The sequence below is a fragment of the Pseudorasbora parva genome, chromosome 11 (assembly GCF_024679245.1).
Source record: "Pseudorasbora parva isolate DD20220531a chromosome 11, ASM2467924v1, whole genome shotgun sequence".
Classification (NCBI taxonomy): Eukaryota; Metazoa; Chordata; class Actinopteri; order Cypriniformes; family Gobionidae; genus Pseudorasbora; species Pseudorasbora parva.
In genome coordinates this window covers 38,976,365-39,000,498 of record NC_090182.1, presented here as the reverse complement: position 1 = coordinate 39,000,498, position 24,134 = coordinate 38,976,365, and the positions used below count along the sequence as shown (strand labels likewise).

Genomic DNA, 24,134 nt, shown 5'->3' with positions numbered 1-24,134 from the left:
ATAGATAGATAGATAGATAGATAGATAGATAGATAGATAGATAGATAGATAGATAGATAGATAGATAGATAGATAGATAAAAAACTACAGCTAAGAGGAAGCAAATCTGAAATCTGTATCGTTGGATGGATCAAATACACAGGACTCCATTTTATTATTTTTCTGGATTTTTTTTTAGTTCACATTTTATGTACAAGTCACAAAACTGTGCGCGTAAATACAAAAATACATAAAACATAGAAGAGTGAGATAAATAAATACAAAGACACCTTCAGCTCCATTCATGATAACTGTGTTACTTACTTAGGTTATAGAATAACATAGCAAAGAGCGGTGAAGGCTTTCACAAGGTCCGTAATGAAAACACACCTTTGATGGTGGCTCATCAGTTTCAAAGGGTTCAAAACTCATTCGGATTTTTTCCTCAGTTTGAATGACTAAATCAGACCCAACAGTCCATTTAAAAATGTGGATGTGTTTTGTTGTAAACCAAATACTACAAATACAACGCATTACCCATGAGCCCCAGTCTACTGTGCATCCATATCCTTTAGCACGTCAAAAAAACATAAATGACACTGGGCTAATTAAGCAAAATCAGACTGTTTATGTTTCCAATAACTGCTCACACGTGTATGTACATTTAGACGAGAAAGTCAGTGAAGTGACATCCTGTGCTTATGAAGTCCTCATGCCATCTGAGCCTTTCACTGAACGATCTGTGGCATTTCGCTCCAGGCTTTGGCCTTCTTCTTGGCGAGAGCCAGCCAGGGAGGCTCGTCCTGGGCCAGAGGTGCAGCGGAGGGGTTCACGCTTCTCTTCACACTTTCCTTCTCCAGCATGGACGTGTTGGAGAGCTCGAGGGAGCAGCACACTGATCATTCAAAAACAATAGAAAACAGCTCATATTATTCATCTTCCTTTATACTTTATTCCGTTATTACATGTCACTGTATTCTCCAAAGCTGCTTTATGTATGAACTGGTTTCATAATTGATGAACTTTATACAGATTGAACCGAACTGAATCAACACTGAACTTTCACCTAAATATTATTTCCAGAGCTGCTTTACAATAGAATTGAATTGTCAATTCTAAAAAAACTTTCATTATTTTTCTGTTTATCGCTGTAAAGCTGCTTTGAAAGAGTGCTATATAAATAAAGGTGACTTGACTTTGAATTATGCCTTCAGATGAAACACAAATAAGAAAAAGTACTGTGTGTTTGTGTGTGTGTTTATATTAACTCTATAATGCCTATATTATATTTGACACACACATTTCTTAAAGGAAGTGTGTGTAAGATTGTGGCCAAAACTGGTACTGCAATCACTATCCCCTCTCCCCTGACTTGAGGTTGCCAGATATGCTGCAGGATCAGCAGGAACGTTTGTTGCTGCAGCTGTGGTAACTAGAGCAGATCTGGCAACCCAGATGCAGAAACACTACTGACTTTGTGATTGGTCGATAGGTGGAGGGCGGAGCTTCAGGCCAAAACACAATATGTCAACATCAACATCAGTTGAGGGCTGCAACAACAACTTTTAAATGACAATATCCTGGCCGGACTACTGTTGTCAGTGATATAAGTATTTGAAATGAACATGATTTCTTAATGTCTAGTGACATATCAGGGTCATTTTATGATGAATTGAAATACATTTCTTACATACACTTCCTTTAAACCTCTAAATTATAAACTTTATGCCATTTTTTTTGAGCGTTTAGATAGCAAGGCCTTTTGCTGTAATTTTAAAAACATCCACCTTAATGTTGTGATACACTTGTCTTTTTGCTGTGAAATCTTGAATGATTTGTATCAAGCAAACGTAAGAATAACTTTTATATTGACAGTAATATTTCAAGATGAACAATTGCTGGACTGAAGCAACATAGCCTTATTTTTTTAATTTTACAATATGATAAACCCTCATCCTTCCCTCAGGTCATTTTGCCCCAAACAGTTGACTTTTACCGTTTCTGAATCCATTCAGCCGATCTCTGGGTCTGGCGGTAGCACTTTTAGCATAGCTTAGCATTGATCATTGAATCTATAATCACGTTGGCTATGTTGAAGGATGTTAGCCTATTTTCAGGCGCTGTGTAATATCATTGGTACAGCAGCAAAGTTTCTGGATTATTACACAGGAATGAGAGTATAGTCCCTAGCCATATCAGTCTAGAAAATCACAACTTTTTATTTCAGTCTTAGTACGACGCAACTACAGAAGAGTCAAGTTTTAAAAAGGAAAAATATTGAAAGTCTTTGGTCATTTTTGAGCGAAATGCTAACGGTCTAATCAGAATTTATTAATTATGCTAAGCTATGCTAAAAGTGCTACCGCCAGATTCGAGGAGTTTTTATGAAAAAAATGAACAAATCCTTCCCATGCTGGTCTATTTGACCCTGTTTTTAATTGATAAATGTCTACATATGTATCTGAATGCATACTGAAGAGAAACTGACTTTAGGACTTGATTTAGAGCAATATAGTGGCAAGAGTTGTGAAATATCATGTTATAAATTTTTTCCACAAGAGGTCGGCAAAGATACCGAATGTAAGATATTTTGAGCTGAATTAAAAGGGTTATGTTAATTTTAAAGAATGTGAAGAATATACATGAATTATTATTCATTTACTGACAAAATCTAGGAAACAAAAAATAAAAAGATCACCACACAAAAATTGCATTAAAAATAGAACAAATATTATACAAATTAAAAGCTTTCTTTACAAAAAAAAAATTAAGTTTAGTTTTAGGGTATAATTAAGTATAATAATTTAGCTTTAAGTACAGTCATTTTGACCCACAATGGAAGGATTAGTTACAAAGTGCGAGGGAGTGATGAGGGTAAATCCGCCATTTGAGGAACGTTTAGTTGTTCTTCTCTCAATCGTCACTGTGCACACACGCATAACATTATATGTTTTGGCACCCAAAATTAAAACTACAGACCTTTGATCATAAAACTAAGCATTTAAATATCATCTTACTAAGACGTATTGTTGGAAGATATAGAGTGAAAAGTGATATTTATTATTTACATTACAATCTGTTAGAATTTCATCATACTTTTTGGTCATCTGAAACAAAGTTCATTTTTGCTTTAAGGTGCACTATGCAGCTTTCCGTCCACTGGAGGGCGCCTATTCAAAACAAATGCGTAGTTTAATGACGCAAAGTGGCAGCGCAGCATCTTGGGAGATGTGGTCTTCTCATCACAGCCGGTGGAAAATAGGACTCGGGCAGAAATCACGTTCATGCATGCGGTTATTAACGTTACTGTAGTGTGAAGCAGAGCAGGACAAAGTGTTGTGGAGCTGAGCACAGCTGCTGGAGCGATTGTTAAATAAATACCCGCCTCGCAAACACCGGGACTTTTATTATGACGGGACGGGACACATTCGCCGGGCGCCCGCACTGATCCGATCTTCCGGTTATGATTATGAGGTAATGCAGCTCTGTTTATCATATTAGATACATTTAAGTGTGTTGAAAATGATGTTATGACGTTACTCCGTGCGTTCACTTGTTCACACTGCTAAGAGTAAAGCGCTCCTGCCAAATAAAAGCCGAAACTGAGGGTAGCGCAGATATGACGCAATTGACAGGCGACTCCCTCAAATGCAATGCTGAAACCTCCCTGTCCTTAGTTAAAATAGCAATTTTCTCACAATTTACAAATAGTTGGAAACTTCTGGGATATTGTAGGTACTCAACTGAACAAAATATATAACACCGGCCTAGTGGTTTTTGGATATTTTACTGCAAAAATACTACATAGTGCACCTTTATAGGGTTAGTTCACCCAAAAATGACATTTCTTTCATTAATGACTCACCCTGATGTCGTTCCACACCCGTAAGACCTCTGATCGTCCTCAGAACACAGTTTAAGATATTTTAGATTTAGTCCGTGGGCTTTCTGTCCTCTGAATGTAAGTGTATGCCCACTTGCTGTCCACGTCCAGAAGGTAATGAAAACATCATCAAAGTAGTCCATATGTGACATCAGTTGGTTAGTTAGACTCTTTTGAAGCGTCAACAATACATTTTGGTCCAAAAATAACAAAAAAATATGACTTTATTCAGGATTGTCTTCTCTTCCGCGTTTGTTTTCAACCCTCGAAATAAAGGTTCAAACGGTGAATCAGCAGATTGATTCGTATCGCCAATGTCACGTGATTTCAGCAGTTTGCCAGTTTGACATGCGATCCGAATCTTGAATCATGACCATTTGAATCTTTATTTGAGGAACACGGAAGAGAAGACAATCCTGAATAAAGTCATATTTTTTGTTATTTTTGGACCAAAATGTATCGTCGACGCTTCAGAAGAGTCTAACTAACCAACTGATGTCACATATGGACTACTTTGATGATGTTTTCATTACCTTCTGGACGTGGACAGCAAGTGGGCATACACTAACATTCAGAGGACAGGAACCCTCGGACTAAATCTAAAATATCTTAAACTGTGTTCTGAAGATGAACGGAGGTCTTACGGGTGTGGAACGACATTGGGGTGAGTCATTAATGAAAGAAATGTCATTTTTGGGTGAACTAACCCTTTAAACCAAGTTGGTGTTTTTTCCCTCCTCAAATATTATTCTCACTATATCATACAGTATGAGTCATAAAACAACTGATGTATAACATATGATACTCAACAAGAAAAAACCCAAGCAAACCTTTTTCTTTAGTTTAAAAAACAACAACAATTTTGTTACCCGGACTATTGTTAAATTTGTCGGGCTTTCACATGGCTCATTTATATGGCGTTTCAAGACAATTACAATAAATATCCACTAGAGGGCAGACATTTATCAATATACATTTCCTTTTCACCATAAGCCTACAACACAACCACATGCTATTAAGAGATTAAAACCATATTTTGTGACTTTGCAGGTCGCTGCACATTTCAGACCTAACAGAACAAAGCTAAATCCATTAAAGCTTTGCTATGTAAGGCCATGACAGCGACTGATACTAATGGAGAGATTACCTTGTAAAGGTGAACATGGCTGTGCTAGTTGCTCTTTGGTGATTGGATTTGATAAACTGGCTGGGGAATCCGGTCTTTTGTCATCCTCCTGAACACAAGTGGATACATAATAAATAGGACTGAAAATAATGTTCAATACAAGCTCTGTCGATTACATTTGTATCTGAAAATATGAATGAACAAAAAAAAAAAAAAGTTAGTGTTCGTTTCCCTGAATTAAAACATGACAGAACACTGTATTTTCCCAAGCTGCAACACGTAAAGATGACTATGACTGTGTTAATATGATAGTCCTGTTGCTTTATGATGGTAAGACAGTGTAGAAACACTTCCTTGAGAACTGGGCAAGATTGAACAGGACACATTTGTTGATTATATGAAGCGGCAGCACACACCTGTGAGGGCAGTTTCTCTGCTGGGTTTTCTGGAGAGTTCTCCATGAAGTTCTTCTGCTTCTGTCTGGCTAAAGAGATCCAGCTCGGAGACGCCATGCTACCGACAGATATTCTTCCCACCGCATCTGAATATAAACATAAAAATATGCATCAACATTATTTTATGATGCTTTTTTGCTGACATGAAATGGAAGAGAAAAATAATGCTAAACAACAATATAAAAACCCACTTTAAGATCCAATCAAATCTTGATCAATGCAATAAAGTCCTGCACTGCCCCCCCCCATATTCTTTATAATCTTATTTATTCAAAGTTATTTAAGTTAAATGTATAGAATATGCCGTTTTAAGTAATCACACATGAAATACTGATTATTTGAATTTGTGCTAGCAAATAAATACCTTAAGAACCCGAAGAAAACTATTTTCCTAAAGCAATTTTATAGATACTGACATTGCTAAATATATAATCACATGCTGATTTTTTATGTAAAATATTTATTGTATTTTTTTTTCTTCATGTTTTCTGTTTTCCAGTAAAAATACCTAAAATATCTTAACAATACATTTACTTTAGCTGTAATATAAACATTTAAAGTACATTTATTTATTTATTTTACAGTAAACAATACGATTTTAATTGTTTTTTAATAACTTTAGATTTAACAAAATTTACAATTTCTTATAAATTATGAGATGAAGCATTTCATTTTGCAACTGAATAAAATTTATTTTCTTTGGAAAATTCTAAATATCTTTACAGAAAAACAGGGGGAAAAAAAACGATTTTTTCTTTCTTTTTCTTATCGTAGATGTTTATATTCAAGCAACTTTCTAAAGGGGACCCATTATGCAAAATGTACTTTTACTTGGCGTTTGAGGTGTAGCCAAGCGGCAACCTCCCGCGATCTCTCTTGAAGCCAATACGGAAGTAATGTAAACTGCAATTCCTCAACTGGCCACTAGGGACAGGCTCCAGAAGGGAGCAGAATCTCATTGAGCCCCATGTTAAAATTCTCAACTTTAAAGCAGAAAAAAACATGTTTACAGCCTGGTACAAATTGTGGTTTTGGCTTATAAGGCTAATTTTGATCTTCATGACAACTCTGAGGGGGGTGAATTTTTTTATAACTCATTCGTTTACGTTATATAAAGCCTTAAGGTTCTGCATAATTAAGGGCGTGGTTACAAGTGGATAGCCATTTATCCCCCGTCTATAGTTATTGCGTCACCTCAGCTCCGCGCACATCCCGCCTTTTTGCTCCACACTGCTCCGTTTACATGAATGCTCGCAGCTGCCCGAGCTGAGTGCTGTGAGTGCGATCACATCCCCGATGCGCGGGTTGAAACATGTTGAAATAGCTCCCTCTACTGGCTCTACAGCATATTTAGCAATTGATAGTGTATATAAGGCTGCTTTCACTTTAATACACATATCTAATATACACATGCAATTTCTTTACTTCCTCTTTACGTTCACAGACATAATGACTGTGTTTATGTGAACTTTGTGTGTATTTGACCATTTAAGTGCAATAAGACGTGAAAAAGAACTTTGTTTAATACTTGCGGGACCCGCCGTTTGATATCGAGCTTTCTGTGTGCGTGCTTTGGATGAGTCTGCTCAGAAAACCATATATAAGAAGTTAAGAGTGATATGGCTTTAAAACACATGAAGATAATAAACTTTCATGATGAAGAACTGCAATGTCACATGAGTGTCACAAAGGAAGGATTTCCGTTGTGCTGTGGCTTGTTTCCGTTGTGCTGTGGCGATTTCGTTGTGTTGTGGCGATTTCGTTGTGTTGTGGCGATTTCGTTGTGTTGTGGCTTGTTTTCGTTGTGTTGTGGCGATTCGTTGTGTTGTGGGTTATTTTCGTTGTGTTGTGACGATTTCGTTGTGTTGTGGCGATTTCGTTGTGTTGTGGCGATTTCGTTGTGTTGTGAGTTATTTTCGTTGTGTTGTGACGATTTCGTTGTGCTGTGGCGATTTCGTTGTGTTGTGGCGATTTCGTTGTGTTGTGGCGATTTCGTTGTGTTGTGGCGATTTCGTTGTGCTGTGGCGATTTCGTTGTGCTGTGGCGATTTCGTTGTGTTGTGGCGATTTCGTTGTGTTGTGACGATTTCGTTGTGTTGTGGCGATTTCGTTGTGTTGTGGGTTATTTTCGTTGTGTTGTGACGATTTCGTTGTGTTGTGGCGATTTCAGTTGGAGACACTAAAAATATGATCAAAGTTATTCAACTAGTTAAACAGATAAAATTTATGAATTAGGTTTAAATTAATTCTATAAACTATAATACTGATCTGCCAACATTGTCGCTATATGATAAATTAAAATTAAGCTGATAACATCACTGTTTTCTCCAGAACGACTGTACAGCTGAATCTAATTTTGTTGCAATATTATCCTGTTTGACACTGAAGCTGCTTTGACACAATCGTGATTGTAAAAGCGCTATATAAATAAAGTTGATTGATTGATTGATTGACAAGCTTGGCTGTTTTCGTAAAGAATCAGCACAGCGTATCCGTCTTTTATAAAACTAAATAATATTCAAATATAATCAATACTACTCTATATGCACTGAAGATTCATATTAGATTTGTGAAAATGTTGTGTGTTATGTACCTTTTATATATATGTGCATGAAAATAGCATGCTTTTCCTTCCACTCAAAAATTGGCATTTACAACATAGTATAATAAATGATTTGTGGGGTGTTTTGATCTGAAACTTCACAGACACATTCTGGGGACACCTGAGACTTGTATTACATCTTGTACAATGGGGAATAATAGGTCTACTTCAAGAATGGAGGTACCTGGGATTTTCCTGGCTGACATCACAGTGTCAACTAGCAGATCAGGCTTCTTTGGCAAAGCTTCAGGCTTCTTCCTAACATTCTGGTCATGATCTGGTGTCTCCTGTGCCCCTGAAGACTCTGTTTGTGTCTGGGTCCAAGGTGATTCTACATCTAAACCATACCGGTGCAGGACGGGAGTCTTTCTCAAGCGCACGCCAAATGGGTTCTCTGGGCTCGTCTCTTCTAGAACATGGATCGTGGGAAGTGTCGGAGAACTCTGAGTTCCAGCTGGTTTGGGTTGTTCTTCTTTTACGGGAGTAAAGAGTTCAGTTGTTTGGGGAGAGGAAGCATTAGTCTTTAGAGTCTCTGGTAGCATTAGCAAGATGTTCTGCTCTTGGGTGCCTCCAGAGGCCAAAGACCTTTGCCAGGCAGGGGCGATGGTGAAGCGAGGTCGACCCTCAGCGTTGCTTGTGGGTTCTCTTGTAGGCGACTCAAAAACTGGCTGATCTTGCTGCTCAGAAACAACGCCAAGTTTTTCTGAAGACACTTCCTGAGGCTGACTAGACACATCTGGCTCACTGGGCTCAGCTTTGTCTTCCTCTTTTGGAGGAGACATTGATGCATTAAAGAATTTAGAATGGAGAACTGGACTCTCGAGCACAGGAGACACGGTAGAAATAAGGAGCTTGACAAGAGTCTCTGGTGGGGGTTCAGAGGCTTCTACGGTCTCTGTTGTACTCCAGACACCATCTCTGACTGTCTGATCAGATTCAGGAATGTTCTCCACATTGATTTCTGCTAATTCTCTTTCGTCACCTGAAGTCTCATCTTTCTCAGGCTCTTGAGAACCTGTCTGACCCCCAGCTTCTTCAGGTTCAACATCATTCATAGAGCCCTCGGTTTTCTCAGTTTCTACCACAGCCAATTCATCATCTTTCTCAACATCCTCTGCACCATCTTTGGTTTCTCCCTCAAATTCAGCTTCTTCTTCAACAACATCTTCGTCTCTTTCTTTTAGCGATTCAAACAACTCTTCTTCCTCGTTGGCACTCTCTGCCTTGTCTACTTGTTTCTCAAAATGAGGCACTTCAGCAGACTCTTCACCAGTGAATTCTGGCATCTCTAGCAGCTCCTCTTCTTCGGTGGTCTGCTCTGAGATCTCTTCTGAATCCACAGATGATTCTGAAAGCGAGTCAGGCAGAGGAGCCTGTTCCTCTGTGGTCAATATAGGGTTTGAGGGATCAAGAAGGTCACTGTTGTCTTCCTCCTCAAGCTGAGAAACCACACCTCCACTGTTTATGTCTTTCACCTACAATAAACAAGCACAATAGTTGTTAAATTCATATGTGGGTCAATGCCATGATGGCTCCTTTTCAATACATCAAATATAAATAAATTAAATTCATATACATAACTGACTTGAACATACAATTTCTACTGAACAACAGTGCTATTTTAGTTTTATCATAGTTTCATTCATATTTTAAATGGGCTGTTAATTTTAGTAAAATTTTTAGTAAAGGATATTTTTTGAAAATTATAATTAAGGTATGTACACACATTTATTTAACACATACAATTTCACAATGATACATTTAAACATTTCTTGAAAATAGTACACAAGCTTTTGTCAAAACCATATAAATCCAACATTAATACAAAGAGTACATTTCTAGGAACTTTGCAGGTGTGAGTTAAACTAGATTTTAAAAATATTTTAATTTAACTATTATGTCAACTAAGATATTATAATATCTCATTGCTGCAGTCTTCTTGAAAATTTCAATGAATGTGCTGTACCTCACTCTGTAGAACCATGTTCTCATGCTCCAGTGCTAGTCCTGATGCAAGAGGGCTCTTTAGGGAACTCAACACTTCCTCCAGCAATGACCCCTGCTCCTCAGGAACGACCTCACATCCTGTGTCCAACAGGAAGTCATCAGCCTGTAGCTCAAGTGTTACTGGACTCTCCCAAGAGGACTCTGGGAGCTCAGACTTGGGGACGTGATCTTCGGCAGGAACATGTTCCTCTCCTTCAGAGACGTCTCCAGCTGAGATGGAGGATGTTGCAGAGGTTTTGTGACACTTGCCGGAATCAGTCACTTCCTCCTCGTGTCCGGAAGCACAGGACTCGTGATCTGAATCATTAACCTGTTCTCCGGGCAAATCTACACCAATTTGAACAACAGAATAACAATTATTGAACTACTAACAACAATTATTGAATTACTATATACTGCTTTTCTATAGTTTGGGGTAAGTAAGATTTTTTAAATGTTTTTAAAGAAGTCTCTCTTATTCTCACCAAGGTTGCCATATATTTGATCAAAAATGCAGTAAAAACAGTGAAATATTTTTACATTTTAAAAGAACTGTTTTTATGACTATATTTTAAAATGAAATTTACTGCTGTGCTGTCAAAGCTGTATTTTCAGCATCATTACTAAGGTTTATTATTAAGTTTTCTTTTCACTGGAACTAAGGGGCCAAACCCAACCCCTGAAAATCAACCCCACACCATAATCCCCCCTCCACCAAACTTGACCTTACACTTGGCACAATGCAGTCAGTCAGGTACCTCATGGCAAGTGCCAAACCCAGACTCGTACACAGTAGTGGTGTGATTTACACCACTGCATCCCACGCTTTGCATTGCACTTGATGATGTAAGGTTTGGATGCAGCTGCTCGGCCATGGAAACCCATTCCATGAATCTCTTTACACACGGTTCTTGAGCTAATCAAAAGGCCACACAAAGTGTGGAGGTCTGTAGCTATTGACTCTGCAGATTCTCTGCAGAGTCAATAGTTGCCGATTTCTCCTCTTTCATGAATGTACTTATTGGCAACCTATCACGGTACCACGCTTGAATTCACTGAGCTACTGAGAGTGACCCATTCTTTCATAAATGTTTGTAGAAGCGTCTGCATGCCTAGTGCTGGATTTATACACCTCTGGCCATGGAAGTTATTAAACACCTGAATTCAATGATTTGGAGGGGTGTCCCGATACTTTTTTCTTTTACCCCAAACTTTTGAATAATCAGTTTCCACAGAAATAAGAAGCACAACTGTCGTCAACATCAATAATAATAGGAAATGTTTATTGAGCAGTAATTCAGCATATTAAAATGATTTCTTAAGGATCATGTGACACTGAAGACTGGAGTAATGATGCTGAAAATTCAGCTTTGATCACAGGAATAAATTGAAAGCATTTATTTTAAATTGTAATAATTTTTCACAATAATAATGTTTTTACTGCATTTTAGATTACAAACACGATTAAAAAAAATGTTGGGACACTGTACAAATTGTGAATAAAAACAGATCGCAATGATGTGGAAGTTTCAATTTCAATATTTTATCCAGAAAACAACACAGATGACATTTAAACTGAGAAAATTTATAATTTTAAGGGAAAAATAAGTTTCATGGTGAAATTAATATTTCATGGCATCAGCACATCTAAAAAAAGTTGGGACAAAGCCACGTTTACCACTGTGTGTCCCCGCTTCTTTTTATAACAGTCTGGAAACATCTGGGGACTGATGAGACAAGTTGCTCAAGTTTAGGAATAGGAATGTTGTCCAATTCTTGTCTAATACAGGCTTCTAGTTGCTCAACTGTCTTAGGTCTTCTTTGTTGCATCTTCCTCTTTATGATGCGCTAAATGTTTTCTATGGGTAAAAGATCTGGGCTACAGGCTGGCCATTTCAGTACCCGGATCCTTCTTCTACGCTGCCATGATGTTGTAATTGATGCAGTATGTGGTCTGGCATTGTCATGTTGAAAATGCAAGGTTTTCCCTGAAAGAGATGAAGTCTGGATGGGATCATATGTTGTTCTGGAACTTGGATATACCTTTCAAATTTTGATTGGAAAGATTGAGAGATTGTTCCAGATTCTCTGAATATTTGGATATTATGCACTGTAGATGATGATAACTTCAAACTCTTTGCAAATTTCTCTGAGAAACTCCTTTCGGATATTGCTCCACTATTTTTGGCCGCAGCATTGGGGGAATTGGTGATCCTCTGCCCATCTTGACTTCTGAGAGACACTGCCACTCTTAGAGGCTCTTTTTATACCCAATCATGTTGCCAATTGACCTAATAAGTTGCCAATTGGTCCTCCAGCTGTTCCTTATATGTACATTTAACTTTTCCGGCCTCTTATTGCTACCTGTCCCAACTTTTTTAGAATGTGTAGATCTCATGAAATCCACAATGAGACAATATTTGGCATGACATTTCAAAATGTCTAACTTTCAACATTTGATATGTTATCTATATTCTATTGTGAATAAAATATAAGTTTATGAGATTTGTAAATTATTGCATTCTTTTTTTTTCACAATTTGTACAGTGTCCCAACTTTTTTCAATCGGGTTTGTAAATAAATACAGCCTTGCTGAGACTTCATTAAGAAAAATCTTAATTTGACTAGACATACCTTCATGTTCTTCTTCTCCAATCCTTGTAACCATCCGTAGTTTGTCCTCTGCGTCTCTGAGCAGCACTCTTTCTCTCAGGTCTCTTCTCTTGTCCAGTATTTGCCGCTAAACATGAAGAAGCACACTCAGTTTAACCACTAACCACAAACTGAGAAGAGAATTTTGCATTTTGGATGTACTATTCTTTTAAATGTTCAAAAAGACATCTGAATAAAACATCACTAACAGCTTGTTAGTCTGATATAATGAGCCACCATAGATAATGAAAGAGTATGAATGGTTAATGTGAAGAATCTTACGCTGGCAGGTTTTCTCTTGGCACAAGCGTTGGATTTGACAGCGATGCGGTGACGGGCAGCTGAGCTGTCTAAGCAGGACACAGAGCTGGCGGGCAGACTGAAGTCAACGGGGATGACAGACCCCTGAGGGGTGCCGGGTCTCGAAGAAGCTTCATAAGACATCTTTATATGATGGAGGGGGAGACAGAGGAATGACAATAAGATGTCTAAATTATGGTTACATTCCACAACTGATTTGATGTATCATTTGTTTGCAACATTTTCTACAAAATAATAGTTCTTTCGAACCACTTCCCACAAAAACCTCCATATGTGGCTTACAATTTTAAATAGATTGTCATATTAAAAGTATTTCCTTTTACCCCCTAACCGCCAGCAAACCATAGAGAGGCATCATGATAGTAGAGCCAATTCTTGAGCAAGGTCATTCATGCCTTCAGCATTACCATAATAAAAAACAGATACCGCAGCCACCTTCCCCACAACCGACTCATCATGACCAATTATGATGATTGCCCTCAGCTATTTCCTCTCAGAAAGAAATGCAAACAAAAGCTCCTCCAGCAGAAACAACTGTAGGTTATGTTGGCAATGTTGCGAGTCTTTACAACTGTATGTTTTAATCCCTTTGAATATCAGTGTTATTTTAGTATCAATAGCTATGCTTCCATCCACCTATTTTTATGTACATTTTGGGATATTGCATTAAAAAAAAAGTTGGATGGAAACGCCAGTGTGTGCATAATTTCAAAAAATCAAATTTCTAAATTGAGGCAGATAATTTATTTATCTCATAAGAAATTAGACTACGAAGGTAAAACATTAACAGAATAAATCCCTCGATGCGCAACAAAAAAACTTTTCCTCAACATGGATGTGATTGTAAAACTGGACTAATCAACAGATCAGTTTCATTGCACATGATCTCAAATTTGTTTTAGTTATTCTAAAATGCCTGAGCTGGAGTCTTTCATCAGAATGATTTGGTATGATTCCCTCCCAGAAGCGCAGAACCTCACATGATAGCGTTCCCAAACGGCAGGCCTCCGAATGCGAGATAACATGACAGCGTTTACTGCAAGTCATTTATGATGTATGCAAAAACAACCACAGTGGCTTCTCTGATTGCAGCAACTTCCACTTTTATTACAGATCATTTGTGCCAATTGCCTATAACGTTTGAACACATGGGACGGAGACGCTGCATTATTCGTAAATGTTTTATAGGATATTCCATTTTTGTGCTTAAGTTTAGATATTATAATTATTATTATTTATTAAGATCCCCTTAAGATGAATCTTCTTTTATATATATATATATATATATATATATATATATATATATATATATATATATATATATATATACATACACACATAAAAAGTTTTCGTTTTTATTTGAAAACTGTGTTGTATAAATGGCCCCCTAAGATTAATTGATGTAACATTAGTTGATGTAACATTACATTAGTTGATGTAAAAACGAAAACTTTTTATGTGTTTAGGTCATTCATTTATACGTCGTTGGTGTTTTGGGAAAGGCAAACATTTGAAAACGGTTTCAAAGTGTTTTTGAAAATGATAGCGTTATCGTCTTTGTGTAAACCAAAAATTTGTGAAACGGTCGTCATGCGCATGCATATTATGCGTTCAGTCTAAAGGCATGCAGCGGTTCTTTACTAAATGGAATCGCCATCTACTGGACTGGCATGAATAATACAGCATTTTTAATAATTTTCGCAGATCTCTGTGAACGGGAATAGTTTTGACAAAGTTGTGGAAAAAAATTGAAAACTTTTCTGTTTTTAGTACATCTGAAATGTACGAGAATAGTTTTCTTGGTAACTTGCTTGGTAAATGTTTCAGTTCACAAGTGTTTTTATGGCTTTAGTTATAACTATAATAACTATAATAAGGCAATTTTCCGAATGAAGGAAGGTTTCATGCATATTTTCTTCCTGATGTTCAAAGCAACTCTAAAACCAGCACCCGTGTTCATCTACTATCTGTGCCTGCTACAGTCAAATATAACTTTATAAGTAAATTTATAAATGTATAAGTCTTAAAAATGAGAGCATCAACATTTAAGTTAACACTATTGCAGGTGGAAAAACATGTATTAACATGCTTTTTACGGTGCAGTGTGTTAGGAACTGGTGTGAATGAGCTCTGAGAGACAGCAGTGTGTTTGTGCAGTGCTCAGGTCCAGCTTGGCAGCCGTTTTGACCCAGATTGCTGGAATATCCCATTTCCAGCAGACAGCCAGGCTGCAAGGGTGAACCGCTGGAATGCTTTTCAGACCACACGCCTTCTTCACTCGTAAACCCTGGCATGGACAGGAAGGACTCAACAATGCTGTGAACTTTTAGTAGTGATCGACTAATTAGGGCATTTAATGACCAATTCTGATACGATATCTAGAGAGCTGGGTGTCAATAAATGCTACATTTTCATACATTTTTCACCAATTATAATCAACATAAAAAAAAAAAAAAAAACAGTTTATTATCCATAACAGAGAAAAGCACTATAGTTTTTTTTATAGTGGCATCTTAGGCATCCCATTCTACATTGCTCCTAAGCCATTCGTTAGCTGCATTCAATGCTCTAGCTAAAGTGATGTACATTACTGTTCACAAGTTGGGGTTCACACGATATCTTTTTAAAGAAAATAATGCTTTTATTCAGCAACAGTGCATTAAATTGATTTAAAGTGACATTTATAAAGTTAATATTAATAAAACATTTACAATAAATGTTTTTTTAATGTTCTATTAAAAACAGATCTATAAAAAACTAAACGTATCATGGTTTCCACAAAAATATTAAGCAGCACAACTGTTTTCATCATTGATAATAATAAGAAATGTTTCTTGAGCAGCATATTGGCATATTAGAATGATTTCTGCAGGATTATGTGACTATGAAGACTGGAGAAATTCAGCTTTGCATACAGCCTGGGTGAGCATTTGTTGCAGTGGCATTCAAAAATGGTTTTGTCTATAAAGACTAAATCCACAAAACTTTTTGTCGGCACAGTCTAAAGATGATCTGACTCAAATTTGGTGAAAATTGGATAAATGATGTAGGAGGAGTTTGAAAACGGACCGGAAGTAGACTATGGCAAAATTGGATCTATGTTTTCAGCATTACACAAGGAATGTATTGAGACCATTACAATAGGCTAATTTTATATGCTATTTCATTATAAATTGACTACAAGGTGGCGCTGCCCCAAAACGGCTTGAGTTCCGTAACGATATGACAGTGCATTCGTAAAATATTTTCGTCATTTGGCCAAATTGTTCAGAAGTTACAAAATTTGTTGCCATGGTCTGAAGATGATCTGGTTATTTTTGTGAAAATTGGAGCAACGGCCTAAGAGTTAGAAAAAGTTATTTTCAGACAATTCAAATTTAATTGGAAATTTGCTATGGTTACATTTCAGGGTCACTGTCGTCTATCTGTGTGCCAAATTTCATAACTTTCCCACAAGCTGTTCAATGGGCTGCCATAGATTCCAAGAGCAGAAGAAACAGAAAAATAATAAGAAAAAGAATGCCAATGATTACAATGGGTGCCCCTTGGCCCCCAAAAATCTTACTGATATATATATACAGAGTATATTTACTAACATGGATCTGCAGACCTTATAGCTGGCAATAACTAATTCCCATTTAGAAAGAATATCCAACAGAATTACATTTGCCAAAACCAAATTTCCCAAAACAGCCTCTGGTCCAGCTCAAAGCATTGCATAACACAAACACATGACAGTTATTTTAAGCCCTGGCACCAAGACAAATCCAAAAGTGCATGTTTTTCAGCGGTTTAAGATTGTTTTGGGTCAGTCTTGGATAGTTGCTGGTGTTGTGCATGAGATGCGTGTGCACTGAGTCTTAGAAATGCCCTTTCAATGTACAGACTGAACATTTGTTTCACATTTATTTGAAATGCAAATGTACTTACTAGTGGATACAAGTCAACTGCCTTTGACTGTGAAAGTACTTGTTCTGAATACACGTCAGTGTCCGTAAATACTGCTGATAACACAACACTTCTACAAGTTCTACACTATCCAAACTAGCCAAAACAACAGCAGATAAGCACATTTTTAGGGTAAGTATGGCTCTCTCCAGTGCTGGACTTTATGGGCAAACATGTCAAGAGTCTGAATCTACACTCAATTCAAATCATCTGCAGTGCTTCAAAAACATTATGTGGAATTGTAAGACACTTTAAATGCATGAATTTTGTAAGTATTTGAAATGTATGTATATTAAGTGTCACCCGCAAACAAATAATAGAAAATTCTGCAACAGGCTATTCAAAAGTTAATTTACAGTCAAGCTTCTAATCTGAACAAGTACTACTAACAAAAGTATGTGTTTTCTACTGGATGTCTGCCTTATCTGATCCATCCATTTCTGTTCTGTCCCATCAAAGTTTTGTTCAGACTGTCAGTCCAAATATGTATAATAATATCCAAATATTTACAATAATATCCATCTATTTTTGAGCTACATTCATTTGTTTGAAATTCTATTCAAATTTAATTCCTGGAAATCTGTCTCAGTCTGAGCGATTTTGCATGGTTTATGTCACTTTCTCATGCTACATAAAACGTAAACATGTCACACATTGTTATAGGAAACGTGCTGAAAGTCGCTGCAGAAACAAGCTTGTGTTGTTGTTGAACAGAAAATTACAATATAATAGAGATGTTGAATTTTATGATGGGTGGAGATGACAGCATGGAATAAAGCTGTGCATATCAGCCTTCTATGTTTCTGCCACTGCCTTTAGATAACATCTATATTGGAAACCCCTCCGCATTTCTTTTAGTTGTTGTTGGTAAATGTTAACTAACTAGGGCTGTCAAAAGCTAAAACAATTTTAATCGTACTTTTGTTGTGTGATTAATCACGATTAATCGCATACTTAATGTGAAATTAACCATACACCATTTATCTCGTTAAACACATTTATTTTGTCATAATTTGCTATATCCAGCAAAGTAAAAAATCTGATTGAAGAGTGATTCACACAAAGCTGTATTTTCCGCAAACTTCAATGATCATTGGAGACTCCAAAAGGACACCAAATAACCAAATATAAGAAGTCCATATAATCCTATTATATAATAAATGTATACAGTTCTAAGCACCATTGAAAAAAACAAAAAAAAACTGAAAAAAAGTTACAGAATTCTCAGAGTATAGTATGTGTACAGAGGAACAACAACAAGATGGTTGTATTTTGTAATACAAAATAATATTAACCGTTGTCATTAGACACACTATTTAGATTTGTATGGTACTTGGAGTTTCCTATTGTAACAATGCTGTCTCTTCGAGAAACTTTAAATTTAATCAGAAATTGTTTAGACAGTAAATAAGTGGATAAAACCACTACTTACTGCTTGCAGGAATATAGTTGGAATTGCCCCTTTCTTCAGTTTTAGATGCTGAACGAAGCTTGATATTGTCCCAGGTTAGAAAAACTGTCTGCGGTGAAATGGGCCGAGGAAACGAGCAATTTTGAATTAAATTGTTGCGGTATCTGATTATAATAAACATTAACCATGACTGTTGACATTTTTTATCTGTGGTATGAAAAGTCCTCACGTCCCCTGCACAGCCTGGAACATGACATTTTTTGTCCCTGATCTGCCATTTTCGTTATCCTCGCGTGATGCTTGTTTACCTGATGATTCAGTTGCGCAGTTCGCCTGACAATGAACATGAGCTGGCATATGCAAATGTTGGGGGCATACATATTAATGATCCCAGCCATTGCGTCACAGTTAGTGTCATGTTGAGAATCGCCTATTTTTCCGTGGTGTTTTTCATGCAAAAGATTTGCATAAGAAGGAGGAGGCAATGGTGTTTGAGATGTGACGCATGTGTATGTGATGTCCATGTACTGAACTCGCAATGTCATTGCCATAGAGACCAATGCAGATATTACAGAAAATTCAAGAGCAGCATGGACACAAATCAGATCTGAACATTTGTGATACAAAATGTTAACAGTCAAAGCATGACACCACAATTGAAAAGAATATAATTGTTCTTAAAGAGTTAGTTCATCCAAAAAACGAACAGTTTTTCATCAATTACTCATCCTCGTGTCACTGAAAACCATAAGATTATTGTTTATTTCTGAAACTTAAAAGAGGATGTTTTTAACCTTTTGACGTGTACGATCACACCGGTGTGATTAGGAGGTTCAGTGCATCACATGATCAACTACTAAATTCCAATGTGCTTTTGCGCTTTTGGACACGTTCAGCGCTCGTCATCACAACCATTCAGTGTTTTCAACCACATTATCTCTGAATTATGGTGCAAACTAACAAGGTGATGCCCACTGTGCGTTATATATCCACTAACATGATTGTTATAAAGGTTTTTAAACAAACAAAAAAACACATTCACTTACATGTAATTAACAATCAGAATTATCAGGTAGTTGATGACAGCCAACAAGTTTGTGAATATTTTGAATAAAAAATAAACATTAAATAAAAGCAATATATCTGTCATACATCGCGGTCAGCTCGAATATTTTAAACTTACGTGTGAAAGAGTTAATGAAACCTGAGAGATTTCTGTGTTTTGTTTGTTTTGTTATGTGTGTGCGCGGTAGTCGTCCGTGAGGGGCTGCCGCTTTTACTTTCAGTTTATTTATTTATTTATTTATTAAAGTCTGTTGAATGTTCGCCGGTTCCCGCCTCTTTCTTCCCTGAACAAACAACTGTATTACAGCATCATAAAAGTAATCCATATGAATTGAGATGAGACATGATTGTTTTTTATGATTCACAGATTACTTTTAGCAAATGTGTTTTTGTGAATAGTTTTTTTTATCTACATAATAATTGATGAGTACATACATAGAGCACATCAAATATGGTAAGCGGCTGCTCAAACATGCTTATCTGACACGTGGGAGCCAATTAGGTTTGTTCTTGATTGACGTGCAAGGACAATTCTCATTGGTCTTTTGCGTCAGACAAGCATGTTTGAGCATATGTGTGATCACATTCACAAACCATCCAGGCATTTCCTATATGTGGTGTGTGAAGGATTAAGTGATCCATGTGTTGTGCACGTCACCTGATCATCTTCACTGTCTGATGCCTCCATGCTCAAGGAACTCTGGGTCAAATCCCCCGACTGCAAAGAAAGAGAGACATTAAAATAACTTCCTGTTTTCATGTTTGACATAACCATGTTTTCCTTGATAAATGACTTGGAAAAAAATCTTTGATATTTAATATCACAGCAATATGTTTGCCTCGTATAAAGTTTTACTGGTTTGATAGTCTGGACTAAAATATCTAGGTTGCAACTGATGAAACATCACTCCCAACCACATTAGATTTTCTAAATTAAAGAGCAGCTTTGGTCTCCGCTGGGCTGCGGTTCAGGGAAGGTGAGGACAGAGACTGTGTACATCTCTGAAGAGATTTCATGGTAGGCAGGTACAGCGCGGGGGAAAGGCACTGCACCTAATCCTGTTACAGAACTCAGCAGGGAGCTTCCTGTCTTTTCAATCATGCCCTGTGATGTCTGAGGCTCTTACACGCTTTTACCAGAGCCAAAAATACCCACGCATGCAGAAAACGTTCATCACAGTGTCTCACTGCATGACTTTCTACAAAGTCCATTCCAAAAAAGATTGGGACACTGTACAAATTGTGAATAAAAACATAATGCAATGATGTGGAAGTTTCAAATTTTAATATTTTATTCAGAATACAACATAGATAAAAATATATATTTTCAAGGGAAAAATAAGTTGATTTTAAATGTCATGGCATCAACACATCAAATAAGTGTGGCTGTGTGGCATCCCCTTTTCTTTTTATAACAGTCTGGAAACATCTGGGAACTGCTGAGACAAGTTGCTCAAGTTTAGAAATAGGAATAATGTCCCATTCTTGTCTAATGCAGGCTTCTAGTTGCTCAGCTTTCTTAAGTCTTCTTTGTTGCATCTTCCTCTTTATGATGCGCCAAATGTTTTCTATGGGTAAAAGATCTGGACTGCAGGCTGGCAATTTCAGTACCCGTGCTATCTTTTTTGACCAATAGAGTTTTAGCAGGCAACGGCGAAGGGTTGTGTTGATTGTGTTCACCAACAATGTTTTCTGGAAGTATTCCTGAGCCCATCCTTTCTGATATTGCTCCACTATTTTTGGCCGCAGCATTGGGGGAATTGGTGATCCTCTGCCCATCTTGACTTCTGAGAGTCACTGCCACACTGAGAGGCTCTTTTTATACCCAATCATGTTGCCAATTCACCAGATAAGTTGCAAATTGGTCCTCCAGCTGTTCCTTATATGTATATTTAACTTTTCCGACCACTTATTGCTACCCGTCCCAACATTTCTGGAATGTGTAGCTCTCATGAAATCCACAATAAGCCAATATTTGGCATGACAATTCAAAATTTCTCACTTTCAACATTTGATGTGTTATTTATATTCTATTGTGAATAAAATATAAGTTTATGAGATTTGTAAATTATTGCATTCCTTTTTTATTCACAATTTGTCCCAACTTTTTTGGAATCGTCTTTGTATATGGTTCTGTTCAGTGATGAAAGATCCAGATTTTTTTATAACCAAGTTTTATAGTTATGAAAAAATCTGGATATTTTAGTCTGCGTGGGTATTTAAGTAACCACTAATGACAGCAAATAAGTCTCCATATCATGCTCATTTACATGTTAATAATTATATCTTTGAAGTTTATAAAATCAATATTTTATCATACTGGTCTTAGCTGCAGCACCTCTTTTCACCCTCTGTGTGAAACAGTCTGTTTTAGTTCCTTTCTCTTTAAAGCACATTTCCGGAAAGCCCAGCCTGCTCTGACTGGAGTGTGCGTTGGAAATGTAATGTCCATGTAAAGTCTATAATCATCTTTCAGCTGTAAAAAGTATTATATCTATGGTAAATAAATCATCACCATTGGAAGTCAATGAAATGTTTTGTCCTTGCAGTGAAAAAATTGCATATGCTCGACATCAATCACTCGCCCAACTGTTCTTTGAAGGCAGCCAAAGCTTTAGGGGACATTATGCAAATGTGTAACGTAGCAAAGTAGCAGAAATAGAGGGTATGGGGAAACACGAGTAAAACAAATAAATATCCATTTAAAATAAACTTTTAAACAGGCAAGTTACTTTAGAACACGTTCTTATTTTCAAAAAACAGCGTGGCAGGAGAATTAGATCTCAAAAAAAAAAAAAAAAATACAAACATGTTTTGCGGTACTCAAATATAAACATTCATTAAATGTGTTCCTTACAGCTTACCAAAGAACCAGTGATCCATGAATATTGACATGCAGCCTGGAATCATGTTCCCTGACATTAACAGTATGAGCCTGATTTTGATACATAATATTTACTATGGTCAGTAATAACAATTTTAAGAGTAAATCCGGCATATATATGGAGATGGGCCTGTGTTAAAGCGTGTATGTGGCTGTGTGTCAAGATTGGAAAACAAAAGTTTTATTCAGATTGTATTATATACACACACACACACACACACACACACACACACACACACACACACACACACACACACACAGGCCTATTGATTATTTTTTATATACCTAGGACAGTGTGCAAAGAGCCCTCCCTTTATAATTACTAAAAGTAGTCTATTCAATGAACACAATCTATCACAGTTCCATTACATTAATCAGTGAAGCTGACGACACAATGAATCTCTTATTTACATAATGTCTACATTTGCACGCATGCAGAACACAGCTGGACAAACACTTGAGCGGTGAGTGGATTCTAACTTTATAGGCACAAACAGCAATGTTACACACTAAAGCCAGACTCAGAATACAAGAGTTTGAGGCCAGTTTATGCCTGATTTAAAATCTTACATGCATGGCATCGGTTGGTTTCCAATGTTTGGCCCAGATTATCTGGTAATGTGAGGCATTTACAGATCAAATCTTAAATCTCATGATCTGCCCACGGACACATGTCCACCCTGACGATTTCAAAAATGTTTCATATTTAGGATTTTAGGACGATTACGTCAGAACCTTTTCCACAATAGACTATGAGTGACAAGTCTACAAGGAGACGGAAGTGTTGGAACTTTTGAAAGGGCTACTGTGAAAAAACAATCAGCTGTAAGGGTCCGGTGGACAACAGAGATAGAGGAAAGGCTGGCTTAAACGTTGAAACAACATGACTGCCTTTATAATGTCTCCTCATATTATGTCTGCAGCAAGTTACCTCAACACAGAATCCATTTGTTTACATCCCCTTCCCCGTGAGATCATGTGAGGAGCTAAATCTGGCATGATAATCTCTTGTAGTGTGTGCCGGTTTAATATTTCAAAAAAGAAAATCTGTGTCTAAATGAGAAGATTCTCCTTATGTGCGTGATTCAACCAGATTTCCCAATTGGTTAAGATTTACAAACTCCTGTAGTCTGAGCCCGGCTTAAAGGAAAGGTAAAATCAAAAGAAGCATAATGGCTGTGGTTTTCCTCACCAGGAATCAACATTTCTTTTCACATATGAAAAGAAGCCCTAAACTATGCCCTAAACTATGAAAACATACTTTCAAAACTTACTCCCCAGTGGGAAAAAAGAGCATTTATTGAAACCAGTCATTCATGGTGAGCTAATAAGAAGAAAGTAGGATAGATATTTTTATTTTAAAACGCCAATACAACTAACGGTAAGAGAAAAACGAGTCTGTCAATCCTATAGTGCTTTTCTCTGTAGAGTGCTACACAATTGTGCATTTCACAAATTAGAGCTACAGAAATGCGGAAACCGGATATATGATGGTAACTGTAGCGAGGAGTACCGTGTGAAGAGGTGTGGCCAACACAGTGTGGAGACTGGAATACTCCGGTGGGCTGCAGGGAAGACCGTCATCTTCTGAAAGAGCACCCGTGTCCTCCCCTTTCCTCCCGCAGAGGAGTGACGGTGGCGTACCCAGACAAATCGCATGCTTTAGCTGCAGCTACAGACAGGACAGAATGTGAACTATCAAGATTAATCCCACTACACTACTACTACCTGGTATATTTTAATGTGTTGACATAAGTAATAAGTTTGGGCTTGATATAACTGTTTTTATTGAAATTGAAGGGATAGTTCACCCAAAAATTTCA

The 24,134-nt window shown here is 37.1% G+C and overlaps 1 protein-coding gene across 7 annotated transcripts in view; it reads right to left on the bottom strand.

Moving 5' to 3' along the window:
• Positions 1-113: 113 nt before the first annotated feature.
• Positions 114-24,134, bottom strand: part of zgc:66433 (uncharacterized protein LOC321250 homolog) — a 67,018-nt gene continuing 42,997 nt past the window's right edge. For 3 of the 7 annotated variants that reach the window (XM_067457890.1, XM_067457889.1, XM_067457888.1), the window contains 9 exons: positions 23,825-23,983; positions 20,086-20,145; positions 12,965-13,126; positions 12,665-12,770; positions 10,011-10,378; positions 8,229-9,519; positions 5,405-5,529; positions 5,010-5,097; positions 114-874 (listed from right to left, as the gene is read on the bottom strand). In XM_067457890.1, the coding sequence (XP_067313991.1) occupies positions 708-874; positions 5,010-5,097; positions 5,405-5,529; positions 8,229-9,519; positions 10,011-10,378; positions 12,665-12,770; positions 12,965-13,126; positions 20,086-20,145; positions 23,825-23,983 (2,526 nt within the window). In that variant the 3' untranslated portion in view covers positions 114-707. The remainder of the gene's footprint in view (positions 875-5,009; positions 5,098-5,404; positions 5,530-8,228; positions 9,520-10,010; positions 10,379-12,664; positions 12,771-12,964; positions 13,127-20,085; positions 20,146-23,824; positions 23,984-24,134) is intronic. The other 4 variants (XM_067457892.1, XM_067457891.1, XM_067457893.1 and 1 more) reach the window with 2 other exon arrangements.